General features: G+C 40.8%; 2 protein-coding genes across 8 annotated transcripts in view; both read left to right on the forward strand.

The window, feature by feature from the left end:
- col21a1 (collagen, type XXI, alpha 1) overlaps positions 1 to 4,811 on the forward strand; it is a 38,532-nt gene extending 33,721 nt beyond the window's left edge. For 4 of the 6 annotated variants that reach the window (XM_048270086.1, XM_048270084.1, XM_048270085.1 and 1 more), the window contains 7 exons: positions 103 to 147; positions 317 to 349; positions 809 to 955; positions 1,827 to 1,881; positions 2,302 to 2,493; positions 2,968 to 3,045; positions 3,455 to 4,811. In XM_048270086.1, coding sequence (XP_048126043.1) covers positions 103 to 147; positions 317 to 349; positions 809 to 955; positions 1,827 to 1,881; positions 2,302 to 2,493; positions 2,968 to 3,045; positions 3,455 to 3,642 — 738 coding nt within the window. In that variant the 3' untranslated portion in view covers positions 3,643 to 4,811. Of the gene's footprint in view, positions 1 to 102; positions 148 to 316; positions 350 to 808; positions 958 to 1,826; positions 1,882 to 2,301; positions 2,494 to 2,967; positions 3,046 to 3,454 lie in introns of those variants that run through there. The other 2 variants (XM_048270088.1, XM_048270089.1) reach the window with 2 other exon arrangements.
- A 1,623-nt stretch (positions 4,812 to 6,434) lies between these two features.
- On the forward strand, positions 6,435 to 24,383 carry bmp5 (bone morphogenetic protein 5). Of its 2 annotated transcripts, XM_048270542.1 has the most exons (7): positions 6,435 to 7,356; positions 11,006 to 11,198; positions 14,639 to 14,787; positions 17,412 to 17,609; positions 20,989 to 21,065; positions 21,201 to 21,311; positions 21,557 to 24,383. In XM_048270542.1, the coding sequence occupies exons 1-7, from the start codon at positions 6,867 to 6,869 to the stop codon at positions 21,704 to 21,706; spliced, it is 1,368 nt and encodes a 455-aa protein (XP_048126499.1). In that variant the 5' UTR covers positions 6,435 to 6,866; the 3' UTR covers positions 21,707 to 24,383. The 2 variants fall into 2 exon arrangements, with proteins under 2 accessions (XP_048126499.1, XP_048126501.1); XM_048270544.1 differs by lacking the exon at positions 17,412 to 17,609.
- The last annotated feature ends 1,211 nt before the right edge of the window (positions 24,384 to 25,594 follow it).

Raw genomic sequence — 25,594 nt, forward strand, 5'->3', positions numbered from 1 at the left:
TTTATTGCGCTTTTTGGTGACTAATTTGTTGTATTTCTATCTCAATCTTTAAAATACTGCATAATGCCTGATGTTTCTATGTATTCCCTTGAAATACAATAGGGTTTGAGAGGTGAAAAGGGAGATGAAGGTGTTCCTGGAATCCAAGTAAGTTCCATTATGCAGTGTCTCTTGCGTGGACATTTTAAGTTAGTGTTCATATCTTCAGATTTAGTTTTGCAAGAAACTCAAAGTAGCCTACAAAAGTAGCTACAGGTATGTTTGTAATATTTTAAGATTTCTATTTGTTCATGAGTGCTCTCGTATTCATTTACAGGGTGGTGCCGGCCCATCAGGACAAAAAGGAGAGGTTAGTCTGTCACTCACCATGCCAATGCCCCAGAACTGGCTAGCACAGTAATCCCAACCCCCCAATTGTTTTCGATGGTACGGTGCTCATAGAGCTTACAGTATAACCCTAAAATTGTGAATGTTGTAACAACTGGTAAAAGTTAATGAAATGTTAAAACGTTTGCCACAGAGCCGTATAAAGGTAGAGTTGTGACTCCATTGACGCTAATGTTCCATTTTTCAATACTGAACAGTATTCAATGCATTCTAATCCATTGTTAATCACTTCCGGGAACTTTTTGAAGTTTACATGAACCACGTGACCTTAACGAATTTTGAACACCCATTGTTGCAACTCTACCTTTATATGGTTCTGGTTTGCCACAAAGAAACATTTACTCTCCACTATGTAGAAGTGGAGTAGATCTTCCAGGCCAGTGCTTGTGCGGTCCTGATGCTGTGCTTATGTGCATGTCAGAAAGGGACAAGAGGAGAACCTGGCGAGAGAGGACAAACGGGCCACCAGGGAATGCCAGGGCAGCCAGGCCTGATGGGTTCATCTGGGCCGAGGGGACAGAACGGAGACTCTGGCTTACCAGGACCTCCTGGACCAGAGGGACGACCTGTGTGTGTTTACTCTTTACCTGTCTATGGGTGGACATATGCAATACTTGTGCCCTATTCAATTTGCAATCCTAGGCCATGTCACATAAATATTCATGTATATTCATGTGTATTCATTATTGAGACGAAGTACAAAGTCTTAAGTCTAACTCATGCTAATTTAATAACAAGGCAAAACCTATTCACTGAGCAAGATCCTGAGCACAAACATTGGTGTGTCAGCTCAAAGAAAGGTTTTGAACAACTCACTTGGTTTTTCTGTTCGCCGCCATCTTGCTAGTCAAGAAGTGAGTTGTCCAAAACCTTTCCTTTTAAGTAAACTGTGTACACAAACAATGCTCTCAATGCTCGAGTTCATGTGTAGAGACCGTGATGATGTTGTGTCGAGCCCTTTTAGTATTTTAAAAATAGCAATTTTGATATGATCATGCATCAAAATAGTAGTGCCCCTAGCACTCCCATTCAAAAGGCCATTTGACCCAAAAACGACAATATGGTCAAGTTTAAAAGTGGCGCTTTCGACGTAATTATGCTTTTAAACGAAAGTTTGACTCAGGTACATTCACAAAAAGACCCTAGGTTGCATTTTGGCGAGGGTTACGCTTTAAGTCTAACTCACACTAATTTAATAACAAGGCAAAATCTATTCACTAATTTAATACCATGAGCAAGATCCTAAGCACAAATATTGGTGAGTCAGCTCCCATATGCCACATGATAGGTTTAGTTTATGCACAAGATTCTCATTGAGTGACTTGGCTCTTTGTCCATCATTTAAATTTGAGCCCTTGGTGTGCATAATCATGTCATGTAAATATTCATGTCAAATTTCAATTTCAAGATTTCAATGTATATATTTTTTTTTATTTCAGGGAAGACATATGTCTGAAGAATATATTCAACAAATATGTAGAGAAGTCCTCCGAAGTAAGTAGTCATCTACATAATCTACTCTGGAATAATAATGGAATCCAATTTAATACTTACTTACTTAGTTTAGTCAGTGATACTGGAGAAATTGAGCCATTTTGAAACAATCTCCGAAAACCCATTATAGGCAGGAAGACCATGTGCTGACTGGATGATTTTCCAAGACAGTCATCTCATTTGTTTTTTTCCTCATCATCACACAGACACAGGGTGCCTGAGTGGTGTTTTTGACAGCCTGTACTACCTCTATAGCCACCTAAATGTAATGGGAATATTGTGAAATATTGCATAATGCGTTAACCTGGACAGCATAGTGAGGGGTGATTTCAACCCAAAAGTTGTTTAATGTGAACTTGCTTTAAAGAGGTAGCCCTAGCACAAATAAAAAAAGACTCCTGCCCCTGCGTTTCATTTCAGATGAGATTCCATCCTTGATGCGGAGCAGCCAACAGAGGAGCTGTGACCACTGCTACACCCGGACGGGGAGCCCTGGTGTCCCCGGCCCTGTCGGACCCCAGGGCGTGCGAGGCTTCCCTGGGATGCCCGGATCTAACGGCATGCAGGGCCACCGTGGCCTTCCCGGCCGGCCTGGCATCCCTGGCCTAAAAGGTGATGGACGATGACACACGCAGGGCTGTGACCATCTGCGAGCCCTTTTTTTTATAGCATGTCTCGGGGAATCTACCGTCCAGTCTAAGGCCAAGGACAAAATAAGTAGCTCCTGTCATTGTAAGCGTGGTTTAACAGTGTGGATTGGCCTATGCAGCAAGATTCCAGATCATTCAGAATTATTGTTCCTGTCTCTTATGATTACCTGGCTGTTTAGAGTTCACATATTGTTCCTGTCTCTTATGATTACCAGGCTGTTTAGAGTTCACATAAACAACACCAATGACATGGCAATCTGTTGTTTATGCCGAGGGCCATCACAAGGGCTCTGTTTAGGTCCTTGAGAACAAATGGTGTTCCGGACGTTTTTTAAAAAAGATCTGTGCAATAAAAGTCAGGCTGCAAATACCATTGAAGAGAGGCAATTTTACAACAGTGGTCTCTGACTCAGTCATTTGTTTTGGGGGTTTCCAGGAGAGCTCGGAGAAAAAGGCGAAAGAGGGAATCCTGGTAGATCAGAGGTTGGACAGCCAGGCATACCGGGACTTCCAGGTAAAGTAGGGCCTTCCCTTCTATGTATTCACACTGTTGCACTCCAAACACCAAATGCTTTCATTTAGGAGCACCAACCTGGCCCCAAAAACACTTGGCGCAATCTGAATATTCTCACAGGACTCTAGCTAATGTGTAATTTATACTCATCTTATTTTCTGAGTATCTGTTAGCCAGTGGTCTGGATTTTAACTGCATTCAGGAACTGCTTTCAGTAAACCCTGTTTTTAAACAACTGGTAAAGCCACAAACATTCAGGGCTGCAGTGTCTTGCTGAGTAACTCTGTTCCATGTTTTTTTTTTTCTTTCCAGTTTTCTGACTCGGCTTTGGGGAGTCCCTGGGCTCACCCCAGACGGGCCTGTATTAAAGTTTATACAAGTCACTGGCATTTCTCTCTTTCTTTTACAGGTCCAATGGGACCCCCAGGGGTCAGCAAAGCAGGCCAACCAGGTAAGCCAGGGCCCCCTGGCCTGAACGGGGAGGAGGGTAAGAGGGGCTACCCTGGAGCTCCCGGACAGCCGGGGGTCTGCCACCCTTCCATGTGCTACGGTGCTATCATGCGGAGAGATTCTTTCAGCAAAGGACCGAATTATTGAGTCACACTCACAGTTGCTGATGTTGCCAAACAGACCATACTTGGGCCGAGGTGCTTTTTGTACGCTACAGATGAAAAATCGAAAAAGGAAAAAAAAACACTAATACAGCAAATCTTTCCAATCTCAGGAAGATCTCATTTATTGTCACGGTTTCTTCTCCATGGGAACCAGAGAGTACCTCTAACTGTATAAATAAAAACAGTTCCATGTGTGAGTGTATTTCTATCATATTTAAAGCAACACCGACAACCGTATAGCACTCACCTCTTTTTAAATCATTGCTTTTTTCCATTTGCTTTGCTGAGTGATGGTGAGCTATGTTGTTTCATGATTTCATGGTGTTGTTTCGTGATCATGATCTAGTGGTGAAATGGAATGCACTTGCTAGTGAGGAGATATCTCAACTCAGTCGGCGAGGCATTTTCTCCTGCTCTCTAGCTCCCCCTGTTGGACCGTGCTCTCACATCTGTCTTGGCTTGCAACATTGAGTTCCCATTGCATTTTGCCACCAATAAATTCCAGAATCACATCATTCGAAGCCTTTGCCAAAAGTTACTATTATGAAATTGCTTTCGCAATTGTGCTCTCTACTGCGAAGCATCTCAGCAAATGGATTTTGCTTTTTAAATTTACTCATGTCCTTGTTTTCCCATTTGGATAACACCACCTTTACACTGTGTAATGTCACATACAGTGAAAACAAACATTACACATGGTTTGCCATTTAAATCAAGCTTGCCATATAGCTTTGCATTAAAGCTGCCATTTTGCCAAGACCTGTCTTATTAAAATATAACGATAATAACTAAATACTAAATTGTGAAATGAGCCAAATTTTCATCATGTTGCCATACTTAATGCCTAAATGCGATGTCAAATATTTATTATCTATGTATGAGTAATACTTCTTTTCATAAATAGGCTTCTCTTTTTCAAGAGACCATGATTGTGAACTACAATGGTCGGCATACTGTCTTTGTATCTGTAAACCATCACCTTGCAAGTGCATGCAATCAATGTGCATCTATCTGAAACATTGTCTTTGCTTTACAGGACATTCCCATTACTGTTTGATGTTATTTATAAAACACCTGAATTCAATTACTGCTTTTTACCATTTTCATTTTCTAATTTTATTCAGGCTTTTAATGTGTTTGAATGAGTTTTGTATTGCCTTTTTTATATTATTAAAACCTTTTTTAATTAAGTTGAACATTTTCAGTATTTTCTGTCAGTCATGTGTACAATAAGAGATAAGAATAATTAAATTCACTTAATTGAATATAAACAGGATATGAACTGAATAATTCATACAAGACTTTCCCCTAAAATATCTCTTCAGAAATATGCAACATAATGTGTATCCTATGATTGTCTGCCATAATGAATTGCAAACATTTAGAATGATAATGATGAATTTGCCTCAGGCATTTGTTATGCATATACCTGAACATATTGTAGCATGAAGTGTTTTTGAAAATGATGGCCAGAATAAAAAAATAAATAAAAATGTAAAAAAGTATATAAATAAATAAATAAAAAAAAATATAAGGCTAGTAGCTCTTTAGTGTCTTTAGTGGCCTGTACAACTTTAATTCTTCAAAAGGGAGGTACAAAAAATCTATCAGGATGTATCAAAAATTAATTTAATGTGGATTCTGGCTTACTTCACAACGTAAAAATTGTATGTAGTTTAGAGCTAATTTAGACTGACTACTATGCTGAGAGCAGGAACTACCATGCTGTGCAGAACAGCATTGATATAACCTAGTCTGTAACGACGTTTGTAGACACTAGGTGTCACTGTTGACCTATTTGCAAGACTGGGGCTCCCTATCACACCTGAAATGAAACACCTCACAGACATGAATTAACCCTGCTGATTTTCAGCAACGCTGTTCTAGATGTAATGGGACCTCTCAAAGTTATATCACTGTTACAAGTCCACGAACGGGAAGGGAAGGATATGTCAGGTCATTAGCCAAGGTACTTTACTTTTTTCCATCTTTCCCTCAAACAGCACACGCTTTTGACCAACACAACGTTATAAATTCCTAGCAATAAGCTCATTGTTAAACATGCAAAGTTGATACAAATGCGAACGCGGTGAAAAGCCTACTTGTGGCTACTTGTGCACTGTTGTATAAAATAGGACACATACTGCACTGTGAGCTATATGAATACAATCAACCTTGAACATGCCCGAGGAAGGACAGGTGTTGTTAACGTTTCTCTGACTGGGTGGGACGTCGACATACAGCAATCGGGCTGCCTCTCTCTTTTCTTTAAAGTTAAATGAATATAAAGGTACATTTATTTTTCACATTAAGTTTCCCCAGTAGCCTATAGGCTGCTAATAGCTATATATAAAGATTAAAGATTTTGCATTGGTCAGTGTTAGTAGGCTAACTAAAAATGGAAACGACATTATTGAAACTAAAAATTCTGTCAGTTAAGTTTGAATGCGATAAATCCCCTTTGTTGTTGAAAATCTTCCAGGCATAAGATAGGCTACTCACAGACATTTTACGTCGAGAACGTGTTTGAGCGTACCTTTCAAGCGAGCGCTGCAGTAGTTTTCTTTGACTAATTAGCAGCGGTTTCAGATTTCAAGTGTCTCCCCTTTCACAGCAGAGATGCCGTATTCATCCTCATGTCACCGAAGTTTTATTGCGGCCGCCAGAGGTAGATACCAAAAACCCCTGTGTGGGATGGACTACTGGTGTCGACACATTTCCCAGGGATGAAGTTCGCTGGCTCAAAAACTTAAGCTGTTGTGTGTGCTGGGTTCTCTTACTCCTCATCAGGCTCAAGCTACCTGTGTTGATGCTCTGTTGAATAGCCCTTATTATCGCACTTACACATTGAAGTGTAGGCCATAGCACAAGAAGAGGATTTTTTCCATACTAAAGGCTTAAAACACTTTAAATACGAACCACTAAGTGATGTGCTGTAACTTAGACAAACTTGTTGCAGGAAAAGATGGGATCCTGGAGTCAGGGGACAGCAGCTCTGTACTAGACTTCGACATTCTACAGGTGATCTGAGGCGTTACTGGAAACAGACGAAAAACGGCATAATCTTGGAGAAACCTGTTTCATTTGGAATGTGAGGACCTGACCTATTTTTATTTGAAGGGGGATTCTCAAAGTTGTAACTTATGGTTCTTGTGCTGTCATGGAAGTCGGCAAGATATTATAGATTTATTTTTAGCACGAATAAAGATGAAATCGTTGGCACAATTTGACCAGGCCACATTTGGACTACTGTGGAGTTTCCTTGGTTTTCTTCAGTGCGTGTACTGTGGTTTGGGAGACAACCATGTGCATTCCAGTTTCATTTACAGAAGATTGCGTAACCATGAAAGAAGAGAGATTCAAAGAGAAATTCTCTCGATTTTGGGTTTGCCACATCGTCCAAGGCCCTTTTCTCCAGGAAAACAGGCATCATCAGCTCCCCTGTTCATGCTTGACTTGTATAATGCCATGGCTACTGAGGAGGAAGACGGAATACTTGAGGGCACAGGCAAAGGTTTTAGTGGGAAAATTCATGGAAACTCGCGCAAAGGATACTACAGCTCTCCACATGGATATACTCGCGCAGCACAGTCATACCGCGCGGGCCCCCTCACGAGCCCAAGTCCGCCTCTAGCAACTTCTCACGACACTAGTTTTCTGAACGACGCCGATATGGTCATGAGTTTCGTTAATTTAGGTGAGTATTTCGTGACAAACATGCTTCAAGCTGGTATGTCCCCCGAAATACGTTTGTGCGTCTTTACGCACTGACGCTAAAGGTTCCATGTCCGATGCGTTGTAAAATAAATCAAAGAAAGACTAAGTAATTTGTAGGTTACGTTAATATAAGCTTCATCAGCGACAGGTATTTTTGTTTTATCATTTCTATACACAGGTTACATCAAGGTCATGGCATTCATCAAATTAGCCAGCTTTCCCAAGCTTGCCCTGTGTAGTAAATTAAATAATTATTTAAAATATACTTTTAATGAATAATCCTATTGGAAAAAAAACATTGCTCACATCAAGGTGTACATATCTGACTTTTGGCCCTTGTGTTTTACTATTCTATTTGAAGAAAGGAAATGTACTGTATGATGTAGCTCCTAGTGAAGATGTTGCCACCATCCCAAAACATGGCTTTTTGAAAAGTCCTAAGGACACATTTTAAACATGTTACTGTCATGTTTCATGTTGATGAATAGGTATTTTTTCTATTCAGTTTCACTACCACCTATTCGGCATGCCCTGAAGAATTATTGCAGTGAACAGCGAACATAAGCGCAATTATCACATAAACCATATCTCATATATTTATATGTAATAATTACTTTTGCCCTTATTTATACAAAAACATAAATATAAATTATATAGAGTAATAGTAATAATAGAGTAATATTAAGTATGATTATTGTGTCAGTCCAAAGCTATTGTCTGTGGTTAAGGAGGAAGGATAATTGCACTTGGCATTGTCTTTTCCCTTTTGTGTAAAGTTTTAATTGACCACAGGCTACCACAATCCTTAGCGGTTTCCCCACCAGGATTTTTTTTTTAGGTTACTCAAACTTGTTGGTGTACATTTTGTTTGTGATGTAAACAGGGCAAATGTATTGTTTGTCATGTAATCACAATCAGCATCTTATGCCGGTATAGTCTACCAATAGTACGGGTCTGTGAAACACACTGTAAATCTAAATGTGTATAATGAAATCAATGCTTTTATATTTCTACATGAATTGAATTGTAAAACACAAAGCCTGCCTCATAGTATATTTCTTATGTATACCAACAATATAGAGGGGGAAAAAGCCAGTCTCATTAAGTTACCTGCAGACATCTACATGTATATCTTATTTTGTTTATGATTATTACCGTTTTTCTGCTTTACTGCAGTACTTGGATCCTTTTTCATAGCAACATAAAAATGTTGTCAAGTTCTCAGTATAGTCTTCCCTAAAAAAGGTACTGTGGAAAAAAAAATGGTCTAAAAATGTAGTTATAGCACACAAGACCGTTTTTGATATAGCAAACTTACTTTTAAAACTCAACCCTCCAATTTACTTTTTCAGCATAATCACTAGTTGCCTGCTACTTTGTGACTTTACTGTTCTCCTTCACTGTGAGGCCAGCTATATTTGCTTTTAAAAAACAATTACAGCCTGAGTGATACCAGCATTACTTCAACATTGATGAAACGCTTTGCATGCTTTAAACGAACAGCATGGTGATAAGCGTGATTAACACTCTACAGGATCAGTAGCCGTGACCTTTCACCCCACAGTTCATACAAACTTATCGAATGACTGTCTGACCTGGGGATAATTTGGCTTAATTACTTCCTGTTGTTAAAGAAAGGAAAGAAGTTGAGTGAAGCCCGTTTTTTCCTCCCACTTGGGCCCACATGGCGGTAAGCCGTAAAAAGGAGTAACTTTGTATACCTGTAAATGGCTCATTTATAGCTGGATGTTGCTGTTTGTTCTCCATCCATTAAGACAGGTTGTGCTGGTTGTCCATATACATTAGACCTGTTGAAATAGCCACGGGCCCCCCAAATTGTTGCTCTGTTGCAATGGCTGTTAACCATTTTGTGGATTTGTAGGAGCCCTGAACGAAGACACTTTAAATAATGGATGATCAAAGAGAGATTTTAGCAATATTTAAACTTAATGAACAGTACTGGAGGATGAAAACGTCAATTGTTACGGTAGCGCAGAAGGTAAAAGCCTTCACCTTGATAATTTGCCATCTGTTTTTAGTTAAGAACAGCAGGGCATGTACACTGTTTTCTTTGAAAGCATAGCACTTTTAATGGAGACAATGGCAGGCAACTGCCCCATACACTACACACTTTTCTCGATCAAACATTTTTGTGATAATATTAAACAAAGACTTATGAAAAATTATTAAATTCAAAACATCGTCCTCTTTTTCCATCACAATCTGGGCTCTGTGTGCAAATTCAAACATGTAAAATGATGCTTTGTGACATGTGTTTGTCCGTGTTTACAATAAAGAAGTGATCCGAATATGCTCGACAACACGCTCAGACAATGTTATTCAAATACAATGCTCTAATGTAAGCTGACATAAACATTTACTTAAGATGCCATCAGACATTTTGGACCAAACTCGAGCTTCATCAGACGTCCTTTTGTCCAGGAGCCAGGGCAGACGCCCAACAACTACCACCACCAACCACCTACCCCCCCTCAACCAAACACACACACACACACACGCACACAGAGACACAGATACAGACACGCACACCACCCCCCAACGGTGGAGTGTTCCGAGGGTGCTGACCCCTTTTTCTGATGCATGATGCAATCCCCAATTAATCTCCCCTTATCTCTCACCTGCCACCCCCATGTAACTCGCCACCTCTGCCTCTAATGGGAGCCAGTGGCTGGAAGCAGAGTGTGCGTCCATCCGGCAGAGCGATGCCTCGACCCCTGACCTGTTCGTGTTAAGTAACCACAGACTTTCACTGTAGATAAACTATGACTGAAATGGACCCGTGTTTGTCCTGTTTTATCTTTTAGCAGTGCTGGTGCCGGCTGGGGCACAAATGCCCTCCGTCATCTAGTAGGGCTTTTAAACCACTCTCCACACTCACTTTTACCCCTCCTGAAGAAGGTGTGTAAGTGTTTTAAGAGCTTGGAATTCAGACTGAGTTTCACATGGAATTGTCTCTTGATATTCTTTAAAACCCTAACAAATATATGGGCGGACTCTAATCACGCCTCTCTCTCATGTGTATTAATTATTTTTTGGTCTGACTCTGGAGGCCTGAATTAAAGGCTTTATAGATTAATACCTCCTGTGGGACAGGGATGTCATTCATGTACGTTTAGATGCAGTTCAAAATAGCCACAAAAGTTTCCTTCCAAATTTCCCTGGACAGGGAGTCAATATTGTTGAAGAAATAATTTCAGAGAGGCTTGTCTGAACCTTTTTTTTCTTGACATGAGGAGCAAATGCTGTTGTCATAAATCGGGAAGGGCCTGTTTTTAAACTTTGACAGCTCATTCATCATGGGTTGGGAAAGACTATGAAACGCTCACAGTGGAGGTCTTGTCCAGTGGTGGCTACCTGTGTTGAACAGGGACATTTCATGGACTGAAGACTGCTTTTGTTGGTAGTCAAAATGTTGACATAATCCGAGGAATGTTAAAAGCCATTTTTATAAATGTCTCTTTGAAGGCTTAAGATGTAGATTGATAACTGCCTCTGTAGTAGAGAATTCCCTGATGTTACCCCTGGGTTTTAGGCTGGGCTTAGACTGGGAGCTACTGCTGTACTGTTAGTAGCTGTAATTCAATGTGTGTTATTCTCCCCCCCTTCAGTGGAGAGGGACAAGGACTTCTCTCACCAGAGGAGACACTATAAGGAGTTCCGCTTTGACCTCACTCAGATTCCTGACGGGGAAGCGGTAACGGCCGCCGAATTCCGCATCTACAAAGATCACAGCCATGTCCGTTATGAGAACATCACCCTTAAGGTCTCTATATATCAAGTCATCAAGGAATACCCAAACAAGTAAGCACAAGCAAATACTTTTATCTCTGTTACAAAAATAAAGCAAAATAGCTACAAATGTTGTATTGTACTGTAAAGAATGTTGGTGCTATTTGTATTTTTTGGCCCTGTCTTGCAGTGATATACTTGATCATATTAGGGGTTTCATCATGACCCCTTTTGTTCAGTTTTGCCCACTTATCTTTGTAATTAAAAATCAGGCTTTTCTGATGGCCACGGTGACAAAATCTCTACGGAATGGTCTACGGTTTACAGCCGAATTGTTCTGAGAGAAAAGAATGAGAAAGAAGACGCCGGCCACGTTCTCTCCCTACTGCGTGGCCAGACCAGTCTCGAATAACCTCTTTAGTTATTGTTTGCTGGCGTTCAGAGTCGCCTCCTTTATGTAAGATGGCCCTCGCTGGTCACATGGGGCCGTACACTTTCAGAGGACCTTATCCCACCCAGCCCAGGTGTCCTCTTTTGAGGTTTGCAGGTCGGAGATGAGCTGGGCTGCTGGTCTACCTGAGGAGCATCCTGTCCTCCCGACGGTGACGTTTGTGTGTTTGGGGGTTTTTTTTCTGTCCCTCCTCCTCTCGCTCCGGGCTGGATCCTTTGATGCAGCCCTTTAAAACCGCGACCAGTTCTGTAAAACACTTTAGGCAAGCAATCATGCAGAAAATAAAAGGACATCCTGTTTACACTAGAGTGTGTCTAGGATCTGTCCGGAATCTTCCCCCTCGTGGCGATTAGATGCCTCGTTTCAGGAAGTTTTAAGGGTGTAATTTGTCACCATTTAAACGGTGACAATGGCCCTCACATGTGTTTTTCCACAACTCTTCAACAATTTAGGTTACTTGTGAGCTCAAAAAAGCAGCATAGCTGACAGAGTTTAAAGATGACTTCAACAGAAGGTGCCTTTCAATCCACACAAACACACACACACACACACACACACACACACACACACACACACACACACACACACACACACACACACACACACGCACACAGTTTAGTGGAATATCACAATGCTTTCTTGAACCCAATCATCACAAAATGTGCCTGTATTGCTCTGAAAAGGTTTCATTTGAGCAGCCATTCTTTAACACAGACATCAGCCTTCAGTGAAATATTCTGACCTCCAGGGCTGCCTCTGTCATGGCTTCTGGAAGGCTTCCAGCTTGCAGTCAGGCAGGTGGGTGTAATGCTATCGGCCCACACATACAGCACAAACAAAGGAAATTTACCTTTGCCAGAGAGAGACATATGACCCGCTGCTCGTTTACACAGGGCATTATTTGACATAGTGAGAGACACCTCTGAATATAGAAGCGTATAAATGACAAAGAGTGCATAAATAAGCATAAGTCACCTCAGTGATTGGAAACGCGAGGGGCCCAGACACGTCGTTCTAGAGCAGCTCCCACAGACCCCAAATAATCTCCTGTTGATGTAAACGGATCCCTCTCCTTGGCTTTATTGACAAAGAGAGCAGCCATAAAACAGTCACAAGCACAGACGTTGTTATTAAAACACAGATGGGAAGTTTTGTCGTTGAGGATTGGGGGGTGGTGGTGGGGGAGGTGTTGGGTTGCTGGGGGAGAGGGGTATGTGCTGGTTTATTCTGGCCCTGATTGGAATCTCCCAACAAAGGAAAAAAGAGAACAGAAGAAAAAAAAAAGAAAAAGGACATTATTGTAGTTACTACTGGGCATGTTTTCAAAATACAATTTAATGGGAGATCTTGTCTGGAATCTAACAAGCCCACAGCACTATGGGAGGGCTAGATCGATACCACACATTGCAGTAGTTCCTTTTAGAACCAAACAAAAATTAATAAAGAGACACAGCAAGCTAAAAGTGATCCCATTGGGATGGCACTGAATGCTAGAGCAGGTCAAAGGATAGTGTAGCACCATAAATGACCCAGGCTTTACTGTGTCTTTGATGAAGCTGTTTTAAGACTTTACATGACTAAAACATCAGCATGCTCTGCACAGCTGCACTTCCTGTGGTCCTCAAAGTGCATTAGCCTCAAGAGCCACATTCATTACCCCTCTTTCTTTCTTTCTCTCTTTCTTTCTTTCTTTCTTCTTTTCTTCTTTCTCTCTCTCTACAACTATCTCTCTCTCTCTGCTCTGCCTCACTCTCACCAGTTCCCCCAGTTCTGATAGCGCCAACAGATAAAGCGTTTCCATTAGCGGTTATGGTTGCCGGTCGCCCACTTACAAAGCGCTCCCGCCAACCCCGCGGAAGTCCGTCGGCTATCACCACCCCCCTGTATCTCCGCGGCGCTGTCAAAGCGCTTGCATCTCGGAGCAGGCCATCTGGCCCCAATCGAGGTGCCCCGGGGGCCGACGAGGTCCTCGGCCTTCTAAGGGCCACTCTCCCTCCAGCCCACCTGCTCCTCTTAACAGAGCTCTGGACAGGGTAGGGTGGGTGGGGGTGGAGGAGGAGGACATAGCTGAACACACAGGGGCGCACTTAAACCCAGGCCTGCTCTCACAGGGGCAAATATGTGCTCGGGAGATTTCAGCGGAGATATGGTCCTCCGGAGACCCGTGCGAGGTCACTCTCGATGAACTCCGGTCTAGGGCCCCCTGGGAGGGGAGGACGGGGTGTAGGGTCAGTTGTTAGGTCTGGATTTTTTTTTTTTTTTTTTTTTCTTAAAAGAGGCGACCGAGGTCTCCAGCCTTCACACATCCACTCCCAAATGCTCCTGTAACACGATGATGTTGTTTTTTCTCCCCCTCTCTCCTCATCTTTTGATAAATGTTATTTAGCGTTTCACACTTCAGCACCCAATTCTCAGGTCCTCCCCACTGGTCCTCTCGTAAAGAAAGGTGTTAAAGTGGCCCGTATCACAGCAGGGTACAGTCCGCCGCTTTACACGGGTGTGATATATAGAGTAGACACAGCTGAACTTTTTCAAAGAATAAGACATTTTGGGAAAAAAAATGTCTGTTTGGGATTTCTTTGTCAGTTTATTGTGAGTAGGCTAGTGGTCATGTTGGTGCCTGTGTTAGTGTATTAACAAATTGTGTGTATGAAAGAGGTGTGTTTGTTTTCAGTTGATGCCACAGTAGTACATGTCTTGATGCCTTTATCTGTGTCATCATTTCATTCAATTCATCAATTCATATGTTGTTTCATGGATTTACAAGATAAATCCCTCATTTGTACTGTATTCATCAATTCATATGTTGTTTAATGGATTTACAGGATAAATCCCTCATTTGTACTGTTTGGATATCCACCATTTTTGTCTGCTTCAGAGCTTGGTATTTCTTAGCCAAGTCCTGCTGTTTGTTGGCTTGACATAATAGCCATTGGTATAACACAGTGACATAGCTATAATTGTTTCTTGATACCCCAACCCATCGCCCATGTTTGTCTAATGGCTGTTTGGATTATGGCTTACAGAAAACATGTTTTTTTTTTTTATTTGTTGTTACCAGGGATGCAGAGACCTTCTTGCTTGATTTTAAGAAAGTCAAAGCCTCAGATGGCGGGTGGCTGGTCTTTGATATCACAGCCACAAGCAACCACTGGGTGCTCAATCCCCAACAAAACATGGGGCTTCAGCTCTGTGTGGAGACGTTGGATGGTAAGTAGGAATTTTATCATTTGGTCTCGTTGAATGTATGAGCTTTATTTTGCTGCAGAAATATGCCTGATCGTGGCCTATTCAAAGGGAGGGATGATAGCTCCTTAAAAGATGTGGTAGCTTGCAATGTTACAACTTGACTGATTTAAGCAAAGTCAAACTATGAACAAGTTTAACTCAGCCTTGAAGCTTGAACTAAAATACTGTAGCATGCGTGTATAGTATACCCTCACCCTAACTCAACCAGAAGACTGGTTCATGAAAGGTTTGGTCATAGCCACAGTAATCTTCTTTGGGAGGAAATGTATATTGACTACCTTTTGATCGTGCAGTTGTCCTTTTTTGTGTTTATTCCTTGCATGAGTTCACAGGAAAGAAACTTTGGTATTATCCATGAAATGCTTTTATCGTTTGTACATTTGGTCATTTCCTTCTTGGGTCTTGATGAGGCCCATGCCTTTGTTTTAAAACCACAGCATGTAATGATGACTAAAGAGCAGTTATTTTCTGGTGAGTCATGAGGACAACTCAAACAGTATGCCCCTCATGTGTGTTTTCTTTTATTCGTGTGCCTCACACAAGTCAGGGTTTTTCGCGAACCATTTTAAGGGAGTTGTGGTTGCAATCCATTTTAAGACTAGCCCCTGTAATTATTGGGCAACGCAGGACAATAGTAAGAAAGGAAGTGTGTGAGCAGATATAATCAGTGCTGAGAGAGGGAGAAAAGCATGTTTGCTTCAGTTGTGATGCTGTAAGCATTTCAAACAAAGCTAATGACCTCCCACGGAGGTGGAGCAGCATGAAGTTTTGGAGAACTAATTTTAGTTTTGTCTGAACATTTATGCATCATTGAAGAACAAGTGTTGTATGCTGAGCAAGGTTTGACCTTAGCACTGTTACAGTAATGCAATTTCATTTGCAGATTGAGACATTCTACATTTATGTTGAAGTTATGAGTTGTAAACACAAAAGGCTACAAAAGTAAAGAACATGATGAAAAATATTTCCCTCCATCTATAAAACAAGAGCCAAAACACCGTATTGTGGTGATAAATGAAGAGAGTGCTTGTGTAAAGAGAACGGCTGTCAGTAGCTACTCCCATCTTAAAGTGATTGTACTCTTTCACTCTGTATCCCTCTAAGTCCATTTAAGCACACATATTGTTTACAGTAGATGCAGAGAGAAGTGGACAATTACACCCTTTCAGGGGCAATAAGGCGAAAGAAACAGAATTCTGTGGTGAGATAAGATTCTCCAAAGAAGCAGCACAACTACAACCATCAGTCTGAGTGCTCCATGTCTCAGTTGACGTGAACAAGACAAGACAATTTTCACCAGCACAGATGTCTCTTTTTTCACAACCCATAGACATGTAGAGTGAAATGGTGCAGAAAATAATTCTACTTCATGGTTCAACAGCTGAAACCACTGTAAGGCAAGGTGATATGGAAAACCTCCTACACATATGGATTCCTAAAAATAAGGCAGTATATCTGTCGCTGTCAAAGGCTTATTTACCATGATTGTGTAGGTGAGCCAAACAGGATATCTCTAAAGGGAAGAATTATTTGTAATTATTGTAATTAGTAATTCTGATCGGCTATTATTTGGCTTTGTAGTCCACCATATGACATTAAGATAATCAGTTTACCTTCACAATTTATTTTCGCTCCACCCAATTAGAATGCTTTACCCTTCAGTGTATTATGACTAAGATCTGCATTCATACCTTGTTTAAATCAGTGATAGAATCCACTTTCAGACAGTCTACTATAACGAAACAATACACTGACCATAATCAGAGGATAAATATGTTTTATGCAAGGAGATCCTAGAGAGTTCGCCACAACTTATTACCTAGTGGTATATTTGATGTGAAAAAGCTGCTGTTTGCATAAAAACTGGATAACACCTTTACTTTTATAAAAAGGTAAAAATGTTTCCGTCATGACAAAAGTTAATGTATTGTAAGTCCACATGTCAGCCAACATTTCCCATTCAATAAACCCTGTCACCTCTGCCTGAAATATAATAGCATATTTGCTTAAGGTTAATGAGTCCCTTATGATTTCTCTGCAAATGAAACATAATGAGATTTACAGGAATTGAGGCTTAAAATCTAATCTCAATATTTGTAGATCGTTAGAGTGCGATATCGTTGAAAAGTGTTCCCCCTGGATTGCCCCTGCTTTGTTGATGTCTTTTATGTTAACAAGGAAATGATGTGGTTATACTTGAAGTTACAGGCAGCCAGGGCTCTACTACATAGACTACTTATCCCAGTTGATAATGAATCATCAACCAGCGAATCAATCAATCAATCAATCAATCAATCTATCTATCTGTCTATTTGTTTGTCTGCCTGTCTGTCTGTCTATGTATCTGTCTTTCTGTGGGAAAGTTTGTATAGAACATAATTGCATTTAATGTCTCTCAAGAGTCCATTTTTGCTTTCCTTGGGAAACATGCGCATGAGGTCATGTCAAATGAAGTCGATAATATGAATATCATTACTGAATATACCCAGTGGATGGGTTAAGCTCTCTAGCTCATGCCAAAGGCTCACTAATGGCTAAGTCACTGTATAAACAATTGAAAACAATTTTTTTGTTTTCTGGTGAAGGAAGAAGCATCAACATGAAGTCAGCTGGCATCATTGGAAGAAGCGGTCCGCAATCCAAACAGCCTTTTCTTGTGGCATTTTTCAAAGCCAGTGAGGTGTTGCTTCGCTCTGTAAGAGCCACCGGAGGCAAGAGGAAGAATAATAATCGGAATAAAACACGATCACAACAGAAATCCTCACAAACACCCAAAAATGGTGGTAAGTTATTAGCCCTTAAAGGAGTACGGAATGTTGGGAAATGAACGTTCTAAAGAATATCTGGGTTCATTGAATTCAACATAAAATTTTAGAACCTTCAATTGTTGCGGAACAGAATCTTATGTTAGAATGTTCAAAAACCTACACCTTTAAGGGTTAGGAAACATTCTCGCCTTGTCGTTTCATGATCCTAGACCATGCAATTATTGGAAGGAGACTACAAACTACAACTCTCAGTGATAATTATGTAATGAAAAACATTGAAGTTTAGAACACATCTGACACTCTATATGTGTTCTTTAAGTGCAGCTACCCATTACACATAGTAGCTCAGGATGTTATGTCTACTGAGGAACGTGGTGGCTACCAAGACTCTCCATCACAGGCGGCATGTGGAGACTGTAGAGCTGTCAAGTCCTGGAAACAAACCAGAATATCTTACCTTAACAAAATCCTTGTTGAATAGAGTACCGTACAGTTATCACTTGACATGAGAGATTGCGAACTGTGTTACATCAGTGCGGGGCTGCGGGCATTTGGTGAATGACATTTAATTAGTCATTTACTAATTTCTTACTTTTTTAATAGTCTCAGAGAGGCCCAGGGAACTGAATCGAATCAGTTCGAACCACCAAGCGAAAGCAGACATGTCTCTGCCCCGAGCTGTTGTTACTTTCTACGTTTTTTGTCGTGGGGTCACGCAGTGCCATGTGGTGGTCCGTGAGGATCCTCCTTAAATCCTTTGTGTACTTTGCTCCACTCAAAGTGAACAGAGTCAATGCAGTAAAAACCCGTAAAGCCCTTTTGGCACTCGGGATGATGTATCTGAGTGGTTCGCCAAGATGTTGGAGCACATCAGAGGGACTGAGTGCCTGGCCGCGGCTCTGTGGGGAGCCACTTGCTGACGTCCGACGGTCGTTTGTCATCCGTGCCTCCTGGAACATCAAAATGATGATGGCCACTGCAGCGCTTGTATTTTTCATCGACTTCCTTCGCCTCTTGGCCCTATAAGACTTCCTGTCAGGCTTTTATTCTGGACTGCAAAGTGTTGTTTCCTGTCTTCTGTACTAGCACTGTGAGAATTGGGAACCCTATTTAGAGCAGTGAGCTGTGGGATACCTACTTTGAGTCCACTTGCCACAGGCATGATTTGAGTGCTCCTGGACAAGGAGTACAACTGGTAGTAGTGGGTAAAAGCATTTCATGACAGACCCCCCCTTAAGAAGAACGCCCCATACCCACCCCCCAGTATAGTGCATGGTGCAAAGATTGAGATGCTCATACTTTAATGGAAGAAAAACCTAGCCCCTCAGCTGTTGTTTAGCCTTTCTTAACCATGGTTTCTGCATCTGAACAGCGTTTGTGCCGTGATTGTCTCTGTATTGTCCCATTCTTTGGATTGGTTCAAGTATGTCTGTTGCATCAATATGGCTAGCCTGCCATTATGACCTGCACGCACCCCCTTTTGTAACTCACCACATAAGAGTCTTGGGAACCACTGGGTAGTTTCACAATCAGGGTAAGCGGTTTGTTTCACAGGGCCTAAAAATGGAACCTTCTTGAAATATCATTATTTAGGCTTTCTTATGCTTTTTCCGCAGTTTAACCCTCATGACCCGCCGGCGGGACGGTTACCCACTTCCTCCACCTCCCCCCAACATTCTAAATCAATTGTATGCACCATATTGCTATGTAGCATAGTAATGTTATACACCATTTCAAAGCTTTGGCTCTTGGGAATCCAAAAATGGCAACTTTTTTCATGTACAATGTGTATAGTGCTTTACATTTTCAGATTAATTTTATGATGTCTCAATTAAATTTGATCCAAAATGCCCCCCTCCCCCTCCTCCGCTTTTGGTGCCACCCTGACTTCTGGCTGGAGTGTAGGTGCAGCACCATAAGTAGATGCAACATATTGGGTACTGAAATATTCACAAGAATCCATAGAAATTGAATCTTCATGTTGTATTATCCAATATTAGTTGTACAGATGTATAGTTTATCTTATACACACTCATTGAACCAACAAAGTAAATGCAATAATAGATACTTTTTTGTAATTATTCCATATTTTGTGTAGTCTATATCAGAACACCTGACATACAATCTAAATAGTCCACAAGAAACCTCAAAGTGTTACCTTTCATTTGAGACCAGGATTATGCTTCTACACAAAGGGGTTCATGTGCAGTAAGCATTTGAGTGTCAGTATGCATTTTGGATAACAAAAAGTCCTATGGGGAGTTTCCATAGGCATTTTACAAAACGCATGAGCATACCTTGGCAAATAATGGTCTAAAGCACTCATATTTTCATTCTATATTGATCTACTTTTGCACACAGCCTCACAAGACCTGGTGCTAGGGCTCAGTTGTGTTTCTAAGGGATATCAAGTGACCCAGAGGGCTGAAATGTGGTCGGTTCAGAGATGCTTGTAATCCGGCAGAAAGAAAAAACTATATTCTAGCCTCTGTAACTCTGTGTGAGTACATCACACAGTTGTGTTGACTGTTTCCTACGAAAACTAGAGGTTCTCAGCTTTCTATAGAGGTCCAACATTTGATGGTAGGCCCCAGAAGAGGTGGGAACAATGCCCTTGTAAATAGGCACAGTGCAATTTCAGGCAAAAACTTGAAATTTGTATTGAGAGCTATAGGCTGAAAAAAAAAATGTTTCATGGCAACTGGTAATTGACAACTTTTTGATATTATCAGCCCACCCGGCCTATCAGCCCATCCGGCCGTGGCCTACTGGTTAGCGCTTTCGACTTGTAACCAGAGGGTTGCCGGTTCGAAACCCCGACCAGTAGGCACGGCTGAAGTGCCCTTGAGAAAGGCACCTAACCCCTCACTGCTCCCCGAGCGCCGCTGTTGTTGCAGGCAGCTCACTGCGCCGGGATTAGTGTGTGCTGAGTGTGTTTCACTAATTCACGGATTTGGATAAATGCAGAGACCAAATTTCCCTCACGGGATCAAAAGAGTATGTACTTATACTACTTAACCAATGTTATAGGAGCTGACATCTGAAAACAAAAAGTAGTTTTTCGCCATTAGTATATTGTAAATGTATTTTTTTTTCATACAATATTTATAGTGTTTCTTATTGTTCCTTTCGGATGTGGTTTGACTTTCACAGCTACTGTGGAAGTGATACAGTACGTGTGCAAGGCCACGGGAGTCAGAGAGATTGAGCCAGCAGATTTAATGAGGTTACCATACAGTATATCCATGCATACCGTGGTCTAACACTGCAGTCGAATGGGCCCCCAGAGACGCTCACGGGCTCAGAGGGAGGATAAAAGCATTTGCCAAATGAACGCTTGTAAGATGTGAATGAAATTAAGGTTTTAATCAACTTTGTTTTCCTGTCCTGAAAGATCAAAACACCAGCGAACAGAAGCAAGCCTGCAAGAAACATGAGCTTTATGTCAGCTTCAGAGACCTAGGATGGCAGGTAAGATACTAACACTCCGGCTAAGCTTTGAGCCTCTCTATCATAAGCCCAGCAGATATCTGAGATGATAAAACGACATGTCCTGGATGACACATGGAGACATCTCTGTCCCTCCTTATGGTTGGTTTTTTATAGGACTGGATAATCGCGCCAGAGGGATATGCCGCTTTTTACTGTGACGGCGAGTGCTCGTTTCCACTGAACGCGCACATGAATGCCACCAACCACGCCATTGTACAAACCCTGGTAAGTACATAGCAGCACCATGATTTTAGACGATATTATAAATATTACAAAAGGTAATAACAGGGCTCAGATTCACAGACTGGGTAAAAGAAATTGCTATGTCCTGTAGTATAATGTCAACCTTGTCCGCCAGTGCTGCAGTCAAGTCCACAGGTGTATGTAGTTTCATGGATGTCATTTCAGAGGATATTGTAAATATTATACAGGCAAATCATAGGGCTCAACTCCCTGTTTTCCATTCAAAGGTCCACCTGATGTTTCCTGATAATGTGCCAAAACCATGCTGTGCACCTACTAAGCTCAATGCCATATCAGTGCTGTACTTTGACGACAACTCAAACGTCATTTTGAAGAAGTACAGGAACATGGTGGTCAGGTCGTGTGGATGCCACTGAAGATATTAATGTTCTTGATGATGTTTATTTCCAGTCCATTACAAGTGGAGAAACATATCAAACTAGATTTGTGGTATGGTGTACAGTATTATGTATATTATGTACTTAATTGTGCTTATTTATTATCAATTATTTTGTGATAATGGTTTTACTGTAAAATATATTTTAGAGATTCAAATAAAAGCTCTTGTTAATCTGTTGGTATATTATCCACAACTACAACAACAACAACAAAAATGGTATTTTAGACGATTTACGGATACTGAGACTCACTGTACGCTATAATTTTAGGCGGACTGAAGTTAAGTGGTGTGTTGGAATACTCTATTCATCTCTGGGTGAGAGGAAAAAAGACTCAAGGCTATAGTTAAAATGTAGCTGAAGATGCAGCATAGCCGCCGTGGCAGGCAGGACTGCATATCCTATGCATATTTTCCTTGATAGATCCCAAAGCTGTACATGTGAATTGAGCGCAAATATTAAAATGCTCACTGAGCAGCGTTATCTCAGTGTCCATAGATCTCTGATACTGTTTCCACCGACCCTCGTCATGGGCCCCTCTGTGGAATGTCAGCTGGTAATGTTTGTCCTCAAGATCCCCTCCCCAAAACCACAGCATTGAGCCCATTCAACTTTGATTTTATTTGGAGAGATTGTGTTAAACAGGAAGGCCTTGTCTACCTGCTGGGACTGAGGTACTGAGTGTGGAATACACACCGGCAGTACATAAAACTGGCAGAACTCTACTTTTGGGGCCAAACAACCAGAGTGATTTGATGCACCACCCTCACATGGATGCATCACCAGAGCAGAGTTGTTTGTGTAATTGTTTATAGTGGGAGATGGATACAGAATGCACCTTTAAAGTATGTCTGGTACTTGTGCAAGGAGAGAAGATCAGCATGGTTCATAAGGTTGTGTATGTCCCAGTTGTATAGGTCATTTAAGATGTATTTTCTATTTTCATTATTTTATTTAACAAGGCCAGTTTTAAGGATAGTTTTAGGTATTCCAGTACGTTTTTAGTCTTTGTGACTCTATGTCATTTGTACCATCTCCTATTCCCACCCCATCCCCAATCCTTGTGTTCTAAACTGTAAGCGAAGGGTCAAAAGACAATTCCTGCTGATTTATTCATTTATTTGCTGAAGAGTAGCCTTGTACACTAATTAACCCAGAGCGGAGTACAATGAATAAGTGTCTCCAGTGGTACTTTTACGAAATCATGTCTGGTTCATGTTTAATTTGTTTTGCCCATTTTCTCAGATGTTCAAGATACAAAATAAATGTTACTTCCCAAGATGATTTCCCCACTATTTCAGAAACATCATTAAAGATAATATCCAATGGGAGTTAAATAATAATGACAACCCACAGTGAATTCTCTTTGGAAATATGGTAATCTGTAAAGCACTTTGGCTCTATAATGATGCTGCAGTAGATAAAGTCAGATAGGTAATCTTCAGATTTTGCCCAATCCGGTCGGAAGTTGTTATCTTCTATGCCACTGGAAATTAATTTTTCAGTTTGTTGGAGGGAAATTATTGGGTTAGAGATCGACTACTAGCAGCTTAAATGTTGAGTGGAATGATCTGTATGCATTTTGTTCACTTTTCTTCAGCCAGAGTCAAACCCATTTTGGCTTTTATGATATTGGAAAAAAATAAGAGAATATTTTATTTAGTACAGGAGACCTTTTGGAGAGCCTGCTTTTTACAAGAGTGTGTTTTACAGTCTTGTACCCTCTTGTATGAGATGGCATGGCTCACACGGCCAAGAGCAATGTTCAATACCATCACGATAGCTCTAAACATCTCTAGAATTCACAATGGCCATGTTCGATTCTTCACAAACCAAGAAATGTTAAGTGCTGCAGTGAATTAAGCCTTCATGAGGTTAGATATGAAATGCACTCATCCTTTAAATTCTCCAGTAAGTCTGCAATCAGGTGCCATCCCTATAGTCACTAAATGCTGTTGTGGGGGAAATATTTGTGAGGCAATTTGATCATTGGGCTGGGTTACTACTAAGAGTAGGTATCTTTATCTAAACGCCTTAAGTTTGTTTTCTAAAGGACACATAAACCTTTGATGAGGGATCTGTCAGATTGTTGAGGAGACATGGTAAATATAATTAAATGATAAGACATTTAAGAAAACAGGTGCCACTACCAATATGCCTAGATTGTGACCCCACTTAAAATAACTGTCTTGTCACAGTTAAGTTTTCTTTGTGTTACACAGAAAAGGGCTGTCATTGCTTGTCATTTTGAAATATATGGTATAATTTAAAGGAATAACATAAAATGTAATTATATGATGTGTTTTTGCTGATTTTATGAAACTTAACTGTTTTCCATCTGCTGAGGCAATTACAGTAATTGCAGTAATCAAAGTCACATTTTCTATGTTATTGGAGGTGTTCAGTTAAACCATACATTGGCAAGTGGCTACAATAGAATCATGTCTAAATATTTAAATCTATCTGATTTAAGTCACTTTTCATTTTAAAGGTTATATCATCATGCAATCTCATCATTTTTGAGAACAGCCCAGAAAGCTTTATCAGACTATGACTGAAAGCATACACATAAAAGTACAGATTTTAGTAATATATTTGAAAGAAATGACTGTATCTACTCTATTACTGTCTGTGGAATTAAATGTATTTTCATGAATGATCTTTGTGACATGCCCTGTTGCTGTGTGTCTCTTGTGATTTTTTACAATGTTGCATTGTTCAGTCCTATCGATCTGAGAGCTTCCAGATCTTCTAGCTTTGGGGTGTTAATATGTGTTACGATGTAAAGGTCATACTAACCTAACGAACGTCACACTTACAGAAGGCATACTTAATTAAGGACATTTTGGGGAAAGTCCTAACCTTAAGGTAAAGCCTTAGGCATAACTTGCGAATGACGTTATATTAAGAAAGTTTAGGGAAATTACGCACTGGGTGTTACTGACAGCTGAAGTACTATGATGTAAGACTTGTAAAGGTTGAATATGACATGAACATAAGTGCACCCTAAGAACCTTTGTAGTTCAAAGCCCCCAATGGTGGCTTGCCAGTGCCAATGTTGTAATTCTGTGAGAAGGCCCCAGATAGCAACCCAGGTAGCAATGGGATGTGAGCCAATAGACTGCCGGATCAGGGCCAGCTCTCAAGCAGATTCTGGTGATCTGTTCCCTATTTATCCCTCCATTATCTCAGCAAATCTATGTTTCTCTCTCCAGTGTATAAACCTTCTGCCACTGCTTGTTGACTTTGAGAAATGAGAGCACACTCAAGGGGAGAGACTCATTGAGACTGAAAGAAAAAAGCTTCTCTGGTATTTTATTTATGTGTGTTACATTGGAGATTGGGTTGTCTGCGTTACTAAATAGCGTTCAAAATAAACTGTGTTTGGTTAATTAGGAAATAAATTAGATGAACAAATGAAAGTGTACAAACATAGCATGTACTGGTTATAATTCATTAAATAACCTTATTCGTTAAATAACCTTAAAGCTTTTGGAGAAGACGGATAGATGTTAGCCTCAGGCACCTCTTTGGTATGTGCACTTTGTTCTAATTCAGAGACTAAATGGGACTAGACATAACCGCTGCAGCACAATTTCTCTAACTGAAATAGCAATACAACAACTCTGAAAACCTGCAATCAAATGTAGGGTTCTGTTCATTTTCTCTGCTACTGCCTATCTTAGTTAGATAAAGTAAGAACCTGTCTTTTGTCTACAGACTGACATTTGACATAGTTGTCATTCCAGCTCTTGACTCAGCCAAGCAATGCCCATGATTAACCTTTCACCAGACAGACAATGCTCTCCAGAGATAACCTGGCTTTAAAGAAACCAAAGATTTCAAGTAATTACAGGAGAAATGAAG

Source organism: Alosa alosa, chromosome 18 (assembly GCF_017589495.1).
Source record: "Alosa alosa isolate M-15738 ecotype Scorff River chromosome 18, AALO_Geno_1.1, whole genome shotgun sequence".
Lineage (NCBI taxonomy): Eukaryota > Metazoa > Chordata > Actinopteri > Clupeiformes > Clupeidae > Alosa > Alosa alosa.